A 12,286-nucleotide genomic window follows, 5' to 3' on the forward strand; every position below is an offset into this window, starting at 1 on the left:
TTTATGTCCATCATATTATTCTTCTTTCATCCACCTCATGGTAGAGAGCATGTATACTAGATCCCTTGGAGAATACACAGAAATAGTTAGTTAAGAGCATAGTACCAGTGAAGAAAGACATTCCAAGAGAAAGGGCATGTGTGTGTGAAAGAGAGAGAGAGAGAGAGAGAGAGAGAGAGAGAGAATGGGAATTGCATCATTTTCCCAGAAGCTATGGTTAGTCATGGAACACTGAGCGCACCATTTTGGACACAGCAACTCTAGAATCACTGAGTGAAAAGCAAGAGGCACGGCCATGCCAACAGGCGTGGGGCATGATATGTGCATCCCTGTCCAAGCCATTTTGAGAAAGATACTGATGAATCCCGATCTCCCTATATGTACACTACACAGGGCAGGGGAGCCCAGCTGCACTGCTGGAGGGCTAAAGTCCACAGCTTAATTTACTGATCTAACAGACCTTATTCAACTCATCATAAGGATCATTACCAGCCAGGTTTAGCAGGTATGGGCAAATCACCAAACTGTACTGTAACACATGACCAGCACTACATAGGGTATGAAATAACAGATTCTACACCCTTTGTCCAAAAGGAGGTCATTGGGAATTTAGCATGTAATCAACACCTCCACTTGTTTAGGTCAAAACAAATGAAAACATGTCTCCCCACAATGTTAGCATGTCACAGTGCAAAGTGATGCACGGAAATGGCAAGGTCTTAACTGTATACGACTTGCAAACCTTTCTTAAAGGTTCAGTGTAGAAGAGAAGATTTCCTTTTTCTCAGAAAAGGTCCTGAGTATTTCTGGTTCTAACCTCTGTAGGAAGATAAGAACAATTGACTATCCAAGAAAAACTCTTGAAGGGTCCAACGCCAATTGTCTCCAGTGACATAGGGCAACTTGAATCAGCAACATAACGTGGTTGTTAATGGTTTCTTTTCATCTCAAGTGGATTAATGATGACTGTTCTAGATTTAAATAAAGCTTGAATGTGGTAAGTGGGTTCTTGTAGAATGTCATGCCTTTATATACAACAAATGTTCACTGAATCATTCACAGCTGGCGAACATTACAACTTTATTATGTGTTCGGGAATGACTTTGCAACAGAGACAGTTTGTGTCCTTTGGGGAAATACACTGGAGCGGGAGAGCCAGAGACATGTCTCCATCTCTACATCCACCTCCCCTCCTCTTTACCTTTTCGCCCATCTGTGATGGACATCATCACTTACTGGTTCGATTCTTTAGGAATGCCTGTTCATGGAGGGAGTTGAGTGAATCGAAGTGTTATGATTCCTTAGATTCAGCATTCATAGTGAGTGCCTAGAAAAGTAGTAGGCTGTAATTTCCTTTCAAATCACGTCCAAATATGTAATTCACTTGGGCTGCCTGTTTTATGGCTAAGCAAGTAGGCCTATAACCACATTCAGCCTACAGGTCCCCTACAGAGAACCACATGTCATGTTGCACACATTTTCCACATGATTTTTTTTCCTCACATGATTCATGTTATTTTGACCTGTAGGGAATGTGGTTTCATGTTGTAGATGTGTTTTCCTCTCATGGATTATCTTATCACGCAATGTCAGGGCATAACATGCTGAAATGCACCTTCACGTGCTTTTCACATGGCATGCATGAACATACCGTGAAACGAAAAAAAAAAGAGTCGACCCTTAAAAGAGTCGTTCATATTGAACCGATTCGTGCATGAATCTCCCATCAGTAACGGTGCACTTCACGCGCGTCACGATCAACCCACCATATACCTGGCTTCTCGTAACACACTCCTCTCTCCCTTGTATTGTAAAGTATGCTTTGTAAGTCCAGGGTCGACGTGAAGCCATCCTAGCCTACAGAATTAGGAGAAGAAAGCAGAACACACGGCGATTCGGGTTTAGTGTCCACCTCTCCACTCCGCAGTCGCTCACCGATCCGCGCGCGCGCAAAAAATCCCATCTGTCATTCGTGCGACCGATGTCCTCCTCATCCGAGCCGACATGGCTCCATGGACGGCGTTGTGCCTGCTGCTGGCCACTGCGACAAGTAAGTCACAGCTGTTACATCAGGCATAAAGAGGAAAGCACACGGATTTGCGTGTCCTATTTTATTTGCGTGTGCAGGAGGTGTGTGTGTGTGTGTGTGTGTGTGTGTGTGAGAGAGAGAGAGAGAGAGAGCTTTTCACTGCGTAGCATCTCAGATTGAGCAGGTTTATATCATTCCGTTAGAGAAAGAAACGCCCTGAAACAAGAGGGGCATCTGTTCCAGGGGAATGTAAGAAAGAGTGGGTATATGCCATGATCTGCATGTAGAAGGCCTATAGAAAGAATAATCCTGTATATGCCTTAAAGAGAATATTCCGATTATTAGTATTATTATTGGTGTATCTTATTTTACTATGAACCATAATAAAATATTACTAAATAAAATTATTACAAAAATATGAATAAAATAAGATTTTAGTATGATGAACCATAAGCTCTCTCTCTCTCTCTCTCTCTCTCTCTCTCTCTCTCTGTGTGTGTGTGTGTGTGTTGATGAGAGGCATCAGATCTTATTTAGCCATGTCTAATCTGTCAGTAGCCTTAAGTAAGTTTGTGTGTGTGTGTGAAGAGTTCAGGTATTTGGATGTGTGTGTGCCCATGAGAGGCATCAAATCTTATTTAGCCATGTCTAATCTGTCAGTAGCCGTAAGTAAGTTTGTGTGTGTGTGTGTGTGTGTGTGTGTCAATGAGAGGCATCAGATCTTATTTAGCCATGTCTAACTTGTCAGTAGCCTTAAGCAAGTGTGAGTTCAGATATTTGGATGTTGGCATACGAGTGTGTGTGTGTGTGTGTGTGTGTGTGTGTGTGTGTGTGTGTGTGTGCATCAGCTTGTGTTAATCAGGGGTGTTAACAGAAAGTCATTGGCAGTATTGAACAAGACAATGAATAATTACTTGTGCAGTGTGAACACAGCAGATGTGCACACACTCACACACACACACACACACACACACACACACACCACAAAGCTGTGAAAATCAGCTCAGATTTTATTTGTGCACTGAAGCCCAGCTAATAAACGGAGAAGTGAAATGAAAGAATGACTCAATAAGCGGAGGGGATACAGTGAGGTCACAGCCAGTAATGGGTCTAAGGAACATCAGTATAGATCCTTCATGCCTTCATCCTGCATTCTTCTTCATGTGACTCATTAAGAGGGAATTTAAGGAGGCAATAGAGAGGCAGCAAATGCACTAAACTACGAGGTTCATTAACTAGCATGCTGAGTACAGCTATATTCTCATTAACCACCATCAAGTCAGCAGCACTCACTTGATGGGGGTTAATGAACTCAGCAGTGTCATCTATATGGAAAGAGGCCTATATTCATGATTATTCATGGACACTGTGCCATTTTCAGTTTCTTGTCATTCTTGTGCGTATGACAAATAGAAAATAGGCCAATATTTTTCAGCCTATCATTAATCACTATTTAGTCATTTCCTATTTCATTTCCATTATTCTGTCTAGTACTGATGAATACTCACACTTTCTATTTCAAGACAGAAAAAATAGATCCATCCTCAACAGATAAAAGAAACAAACAAAAAAAAAACATGGCTTTTTGATGTGAAGCGGTCCACAGCACCCTTGCAACATCTCTTCTACATAGATAGTACACTTTGCATAATAGATGTGCTTGTATGGGCCTGCATGTCATCATCCTTTTCATTTGACTGCCCGGTGAATGCTGCTCAGCCCTTTGAGGAGAAACTGCATTTTTAAAATGCATCATGCTCAGAAGCAGTAATAGATCAAGCTTGGAGCGCTTCATCCTAACATCTGTAAATGTATACTACAAATATACACTCATGGTTTATGGCAAAACCTACACAGTGCATAGTTTATGCACCAACACTTTAAATAGCACTGTAGAAAAAATGGTACGGCCTCCATTCTCAATAATGAGGAGTTGTAGCTGGTCTGCTCATCAAATAAAAACACATGTGCTGCATTTACGCATTGTGTATAGGCACACACTATCAAGTCTGGGCTTATGTACACAGTAGATAGCAATAACCCACACAGAAGAAGTACATAATAACAGCCATGGTCAGGCAAACAGCAGAAACACTGCAGAACTCCTAGTGTGCTATCAAGTGCCAAGCAGGACAAGACAATCCGAGAGTGGTGTCTTCACAGCCAAAGCAAGGATCAATGCAGACTTCCTCTCATCTAGATTGCCATTGTTAAGTACTCTCATTAAGAGCAATTAGCATCAGTGTTTTGGTTCTGGCTCTGCTGCGAGGGTCGCGTGCTATTCAGCTCTTTCTTCACATAAAGATGTGCAGATTGGCAATGATTCTGAATGGATTCTTCCTCAGGAGAGTAGTGAAGATGGATTGTAATAGAGTGATGTACAACCTTCATCCATCATAAATCAATAGCAGGGGCAGACAGGGTCAGTACATGTGTACCACCCAAGGCTTCATCCATCATCAGTACTGCTGTACTCTCCACATGATCCTACATCATTCTCCCGAGTACGTCAGAGATGAGTGCAGCAGTTTTTTAGAGAAACTTAGAAGAAGTGGATGTGTTTTCTTTCTGTGCTAGATAATTCTGAACATAAACACAAGCTTAGACATACATACAGAGAAGACCAGGGTTGTTATTATACCATAAATTTGACTTTGACACCATTACCAATACACTGTCACAATGCGCAACACCAGAATGACAAAACACTTGTCATTGCCTGACATTCATCACACATTTAATCATTTTGCTTTTTTTATTTTGTGAATGTTGACTGTTTCTAGAAGCATACATTTAATATATGATACTTTTCAGTAGAACCATTTAGATCTGCTGATGGCCTAAAAACAGATTTTGTGTAATTAAGTATTTCTCCCTGAGTTGCCACGAATGGCTTATGGGGCTGTATGGGGCACTGTATGAATTCTGATTTAAACTGCATTACTCTCTTGACTGATCTGTAGGCATAATTCAGTGCCAAATAGTGTTGGTCACATTAAATAAAGGGTTGAAAGTATCAAAAGTTAGAGCTTTAAATTGTTTACCATATTGTATTTATGAAAAAGTATTGAAGTTCTGATACTTTGTGTAACAGTAGAATGAAATTACTTACTATTCATATCATGATAACTACCCAACCTTTTATCATGGATTATGATATTGTGACATTGTATTAAAAATACTACATAGCAATAGGGAAAAAATAATACATGTTTAAATATGATCTTTTTTGTTATGAATTAAGTCCTATAAAGGGAGCAAAGACTGTGTATCTGAAAACAACCTTAATAATAATAATAATAATAAAAGTAAAAGTAAAAAACTGCATGTATCTTTCATTATGTTCTTTAAATAGGACACTCAAATTGCTGTCTAGCTCCCACTGCAGATGCAAACAGTTTATCACAGCTGTAAACTGGAGATGTACTGATCCAATACTCCGTGTCAGCAGACCCATAGCCTCATACTGAACATCATTTGAACACACTCAGTACTGTTTGACTATATTGTATATAATTATGGAAGAGAAATTATTTAAAATCTGACTATCCATTGTCACCATCACGTCTGGCTTGTTCATTAGGGATGAAATTTTGTTGAATTGGTTAAACTCAGAAACTCAGAAACTTAGATGAAGTGTGTGTGTGTGTGTGTGTGTGTGTGTGTGTGTGTGTTTGGGTATGTGTGTGTGTGTTTGTTGGGGGGAGGGTTTGGTGTGGTATGGTGTGTATATTCTGCTGTTTATACATATCTGGGTGCAATTGCATGTCAGTGTAGTTTGATTGTATATGAGTATTGTAAGGTCAACTGTGTTCTCTCGATTGCCCAATACAAATTTCTCCTAAGGGAAACAATAAAGGCTAATCTATCTAAACACAGGATTGCTATCATATTTTTCAGTCTGATCCAATAATGTATATAATACGCATATATAACACTGATTGTGCTTGAGAACAGGACACAATTTGTCCTGATATATGCTACCATTACGCTCGTGACATTTTGCATGGCAAACATGGCAATGGCAGCTTGCAGAGAGCAGGCTAGGTTACTTTGAGGATTATCAAATCAGAGCTTGTATCTTGTATCAAAAAATGGAAAAGCCGGATTGGTGCATCCCTAGTTTGAAGATTACTGCAAGTCTTTATATTTTGCATTACTGTGTAACAACTATACAGGCAAATACAAAGGTCACATCATGTCTAATGCAGATAAATTTATTTTAAATGGTCCATAAATGATGATGTTGATTACTGCACGCCATCAGTATTATATTGTATCATTATCTGCCTATGTCTGTGGCAAATGCACACGTGTATGCATTTAACTCCAACTGTGTATCCTTCTGAGAGGAGTTTGGAGTTACTGAAGGTGTGGGGGGATAGGTCACCTTCTGTTCTATATTTAGCACCTATTCCATACACCTCAGTGCACACACACACACACACACACACACACACACACACACACGCTCCTCTTTCTCTTATGTACACTGACTTTCAAAGGCATTTCTGCACTTCCAAAACTGCAGTTCTACATCAAAAAGGGACTTCCTATCCAATCATCCTAAACAGATTTTCCTTACAGATCTGTGAATAACTGTCAAAAAATAATGACGGTAAATTCTTGTACAAATTATTTTTTTAATGCTTTTTTCCTATTACTTTATAAATCAGTTAAATCTGTAGTACTGATCCTAACAGTGCTCCTTTGGTTCTCCAATGGTCAGAAGAAAAGGGATGTAAAATATGCACACGTTTATTGGTGCACCAGACCTCAGTGTAAGATGAATCTCACACTTTACCAGAAATAGAAAACCTCCCATCAGATAGGTTTACTTTTATTGGAATTTGTTACTCGTGATTCACAACTGAACGCATAAATCATTTTGAAATGCAGGCCATCCTCAAAAAACAAGAACAACAAAAGAGTACTGTATATTCTTTATGTGTGCTCTTGCCATGACACCATCAATACACAAGTCTCTGTGTCAAGCTAAAAGAGTTATGGGGGTGGGGGCTGTGGGATGGTGAAACTAGAAATAGTCTCAATGTGCAGTCCTGAGTCCTAGCATTTTAATGGTGTTAAACAGGAAAAGGCAATTATACACTCACTGAACACTTTATTAGGAACACTGTACTAATCCTGGGTAGGACTTCCCTTTGCTCTCAAAACAGCCTAAATTCTTCGTGGCATTGATTCCACAAGATAGTGGAAACATTCCTTTGAGATTCTGGTCCATGTTGAAATGATTGCATCACGTAATTCCTGCAAAATTTTCAGGTGCACTTTCATGCTGCGAATCTCCCATTCTACCACATCCCAAAGGTGTTCCAGTGGATTCAGATCCGGTGACTGGGAAGGCCAGTGAAACACACTGAACTCATTGTCATGTTCATGAAACCAGTTTGAGATGAATTTTGCTTTGTGACATGGTGCATTATCATGCTGGAAGTAGCCATTAGAAGATGGATAAATTCTGGCTATGAAGAAATGTGCATGGTCAGCAACAATACTCATATAGTCTGTGGCATTCAAGCGACGACTGATTGGTATTAACAGGCCCAAAGTGTGCAAAGAAAACATTCCCCACACCATTACACCACCCCCACCAGCCTGGACTGTTGACACAAGGCAGGTTGGGTCCATGGATTCATGCTGCTGGGGCCAAATTATGACCATCTGTGTGCCTCAGCAGAATTCCAGATTCATTAGACCAGCCTACATTTTTCCTTCAACTGTCCAGTTTTGGTGAGCCTGTGCCCACTGTAGCCTCAGCTTTCTGTTCTTGGCTGACAGAAGTGAACCCCAACATGTTATTCTGCTGTTGTAGCCCATTTGCCTCAAGGTTTGATGTGTTGTGTATTCTGAGATGCTTTTCTGCTTACCACAGTTGTACAAAGTAGTTATCTCAGTTACTGTAGCCTTTCTGTCAGCTCGAACCAGTCTGGCCATTCTCTGTTGACTTCTCTCAAAAGCAAGGTGTTTCCGTCCACAGAACTGCTGCTCACTGGATGTTTTTCTTTATTGCACCATTCAATGTAGTCTCTAGAGACTGTTGTGCATGAAAATCCCAGGAGATCAGCAGTTAGAGAAATACTCAAACCAGCACATCCAGTACCAACAATCGTGCCACTGACATCACATTTTTTCCCCATTCTGATGGTTGATGTGAATATTACCCGAAGTTGCTGGCCCGTATCTGCATGACTTTATGCATGGTTGGCTAATTAGATAATTGCATGATTGAGTAGGTGTACAGGTGTTCCTAATAAAGTACACAGTGAGTACAGCTTGGATATTACTGTACAGTTTATGATTTTTAAGCTGAGAGATGATTAGTGGCTTGACCATGAACCTTAACCCTGTTTATTGACAATGAGCTCAGTCCAGTCTGAATACTCCTTGCTTCTTCATTGGTGTTATACTAGATTTTATGTGGTATTAGATTAGATTACGTTTTGAGATTGCGGATTTGTTTATGGAAAAAGGCAGAAATTTCATCGCAGAATGACCCTTGTGATCCGGTGCTGGGACAAATGAACATAAGTCTGTTCTGCTTTAACATATGGCACAAAGGCACTGTTTCCAGAAACCGAGCTCATTTATAGAAGGGCTGGCACTGACATGCTGTTACACTGATGGCAATAACATAGGCTCTGATAATGATTAAAAATGAATGCATTTCATTTAATGCTGTGTTTGGCATTTAAAGCTCAGTGAAGAATGTCAGGGAGGAATTTGATCTAAGGGGGGGTGGGGGAGCTTTGCAGCTTGCATCCTTATTTAGCCTTTTTAAGCATTTGTTCTCAACCAGAATGAGCCTTTTAATGATATGTGCACACAAACACATTAATCTAACCATGGTGTCACAATGGGAAACGTGAAGACTTATAGTATGACTTCTATTTATCAGACTGATACTGTATACCAAAACCACCTACTCACTATTTTCATTTTCTCACAAAATTCACAAAATTATTTGATTCTTTATGTGATATTCCAGTTTTACTGTTGCTGTGGATCCCACTGCTATGAGACAGCTACTTTATTCCATAGAAAAATCTTCACAATTATTATGATGAATAAGATATTTTTTCCCCTCAAAGCCTATCATGAAATAACTTGATGACAAATCAAGTTATTTATCTGGAATACAATATTCTTACTGGTTGCATTTGATACATCTGATACAGTTTCTAGAAGAAACAATTAATTTGAACAAATCAATGTATTCCAATAATTTATGAATTATACATCTTCTGAAGTCACTGCTTTTGAGAGAAAAATGTCCTCTATTATATGGGATAAAGGGCCTCCAGGGACAACTTATCATTCATTAATATAGTGACTTAATATAGGCTACATTAGTCACTGATAACCATATACAGTGAAGAACTGTTGTGCTGTCATTACTAGCAACTAGGTAGTTAAATAAAAACGAATGTTCTAAACTGATGTCAGGTTAGGCTCACTTACTAATGCTAACTAATTAGCTAACCCCGTTTGGCTTGATATATACTGGGAACCCCTCACAAAACCTGCCTTTTCGGAGATGCTCTGACCCAGTCATCTAGCCATCACAATTTGGCCCTTGTCAAGGGATAATATATCCCACTCCTAAACAGGTGCCACTGTAACGTGATAATCGATGTTATTCACATCATCTCTCAGTAGTTTTAATGTTATGGCTGATTGGTGTATGTGACATGGAAAGAAAATGCAAACATAGGCTCGAACTGGTGTGCTCAAGTGCTCAGTGGTATTCAATATTTTTTAAGGGGGAAAAAATTTATAGCAACAATGTTGAGATAAAGGCCTAGTGTTTCAGTTACATGATTTTTCTTCTGTGGTCACCATATTTGGGAATGATTTTCTTGCGTGCGCGCACAACGCGAGCATAAGAGGTGAAAGATGGCTCAAATTACACACCTTACTTTGGAAGAGAATAAACAGTACATAAACAAAGTAAATAAATAAAGTAGACTTTGATCCTTATGTACCTTCCCAACACTGCTAATTCAACGTAACCTGGCAGAAAACATATCAAATTTCTCACTCACAACTTTCCCTATCCTGGAGAGCGCCTCAAAGCATTTAAGAGGACAGAAGCTTATCAACTCCTCACATCTGGGTGGGTAAAGGATCCCAGGGTGTTTCATCAGGAGGAGAAAAACTGTTTGTCATTATAAGGAGCATAGGTTGATATCAGCTAACTAACTAACATTTGCTATAGAGATAAACTTCCTCATTGTCCCACAATGTAGCTAGCTAACAGCTATGAGGTGGCATGACAGGGAGGAGCCGCTGCATTGCTGCTTGTTGAAGATGTACTATACCTAGTAAAGTGTATTAGGGCAGTTGATTATCAGTGTAAATGAAAATGAGTCTTCTTAATGAAACGCAGTAACATTGATGCTGTCAGTCCCCTATTCAGTCCTCAAAATGGCAGTGATTATACAGTGTGACATCACATGCAAGGATAGGTAGCGAAAGTCAGCTACATTACAATATAATAGTATATTGTAATGTATATATATGTATATACAATATATAGTTGTTTAGTGTTCTGGCCTCTTTCAGGGTCAAGTGAATATATTGATTTTTTTTTAGAGCACTGATTTATGCATGCTTTCTTGCATGATAACCGCAAATTAGACAGTTAGTTAATAAGCTATTAATTTGCCACATGTTTAAATTTATATTACCTAAATCACCTGAAACATACATGGATACATTAAGGAAGGATAGCGAGCTTCTTTAACATCTAGTTAAAAGATTGTCTTTTTTTTTTTTTTGCTGAATAGCAGGGAAGCTAGAACAAGCCAATCTTTTCAGAGAGGCCCAAACAAGCCCACACAAGCCATACCAATTTATCTCCCCTTCCCAATTCCAGCCAGTCCAATATCTTCTCACTTTTTTTCCTATGGCACATATAGTCCGAGCATATATGGTCAGACAGAACCAGACTCAGGAGAAGTGAGTGCCCCACAGAAATAAATCATGTCCAAAGTGCTATCGATCTAAAACCTTTTATAGTGCATTTAAAGAGGGGAAATCATTTGAGAGGGGAAAGAAGAAATGGAGATGTCAAAAGTATTCAGTGACCATGCCTTAAAGTTGCTATCATCAATTTTTTAAGAACACTTTGGTTAAACTGTCCCGATAGCTATCAATAAATGACATGCGTCTCTCAATAAAATAGAGAAACAAATCAGCAACTAAACATATTCCAGCTGTAGTAGACTATCAGGAAGCTTCTTTGCCAGGAGGAAGTCGTCTTAAACAGTTTGCACATACACAAGAAGCACATACAATAAGTAAGCTATAAATGAACAGAAAGTAAAGCACCAGTTTGATGAAGTAGGAGGCTAGAAGACTAGGATTACAGTGTAGTTATTAATGGAGTGGCTTGATGTTTGTCCAATGGATCCAGTTTTGCCATCACATCATTGGCTTAGAAAACAAAACAGCTTAAGAATGTGAAAGGCACAGTGGAAAAGAAAGTATCCAGAAAGGAACAGGACCAATAAAGAGGGAAGACAAGTGTGACCAACAATAGGCTTTTCAGCTCTGAAGAGATTTATTTTGGAGGGCTTGGAAACTGGAGCTGGAGCCTTCGTTTGTAGGTTGTTTTGCACTTTGTTGTCCTCCCGAAAGATTGTCATCCTCACAAAATGTAACCTTATACACCACATAGTAAGTAGAAGAAAACAGCACTTTTCTGCCAGTTTTTACCTGTGACTGCTTGGAGGTACCTTGCACAACAAGACCAATGCTGCAAACCAGCTACTTAAATAAAATTTTCACAAACAAAGTTTAAGTTAATTTTTTATGATGTTTCAAAACTGATTATAAGAAAACATTTATGTTTCCTCATTTGGCTGATGTGTTTATTGAAAGCAACGTACAACTGAGCAGTTCAGGGTTAAAAGTTGTGCTCAAGGATCAACAGTGGCAAGCTTGGCAGTGCATTTAACAATTCAAAAAATAACCCATCCCAGGTAAGAATATCTAATTTTTAACAAAGTTTCTTCCCTGACATTGGCTGCATTAGCAAATTAACAATGCACAAAATGTGGTATTTGCATGAGGAAATTAAGGACATTCTAATAATATATGTAACAGGGTTGTACTTTCAAAGTGAGAAGAAAAAAGAATGAGAGCACTTACTTTTCTTCTTCCCATGATCTTCAGGAAATTCAGATCATGCAATGTCCTGTTAAACATGTGCCCTGTGGAATATTTCAAATATTT

The 12,286-nt window shown here is 39.2% G+C and overlaps 1 protein-coding gene across 1 annotated transcript in view; it reads left to right on the forward strand.

Annotated features, from left to right (window-relative positions):
• Positions 1-1,719: 1,719 nt before the first annotated feature.
• The window catches only part of chrnb2 (cholinergic receptor, nicotinic, beta 2), a 32,505-nt gene continuing 21,938 nt past the window's right edge, over positions 1,720-12,286 (forward strand). Inside the window, exon 1 of the mRNA XM_026939724.3 lies at positions 1,720-2,050. Within this exon, the coding sequence (XP_026795525.1) occupies positions 2,005-2,050 (46 nt within the window). The 5' untranslated portion in view covers positions 1,720-2,004. The remainder of the gene's footprint in view (positions 2,051-12,286) is intronic.

Source organism: Pangasianodon hypophthalmus, chromosome 1 (assembly GCF_027358585.1).
Source record: "Pangasianodon hypophthalmus isolate fPanHyp1 chromosome 1, fPanHyp1.pri, whole genome shotgun sequence".
In the NCBI taxonomy this organism is placed as follows: Eukaryota; Metazoa; Chordata; class Actinopteri; order Siluriformes; family Pangasiidae; genus Pangasianodon; species Pangasianodon hypophthalmus.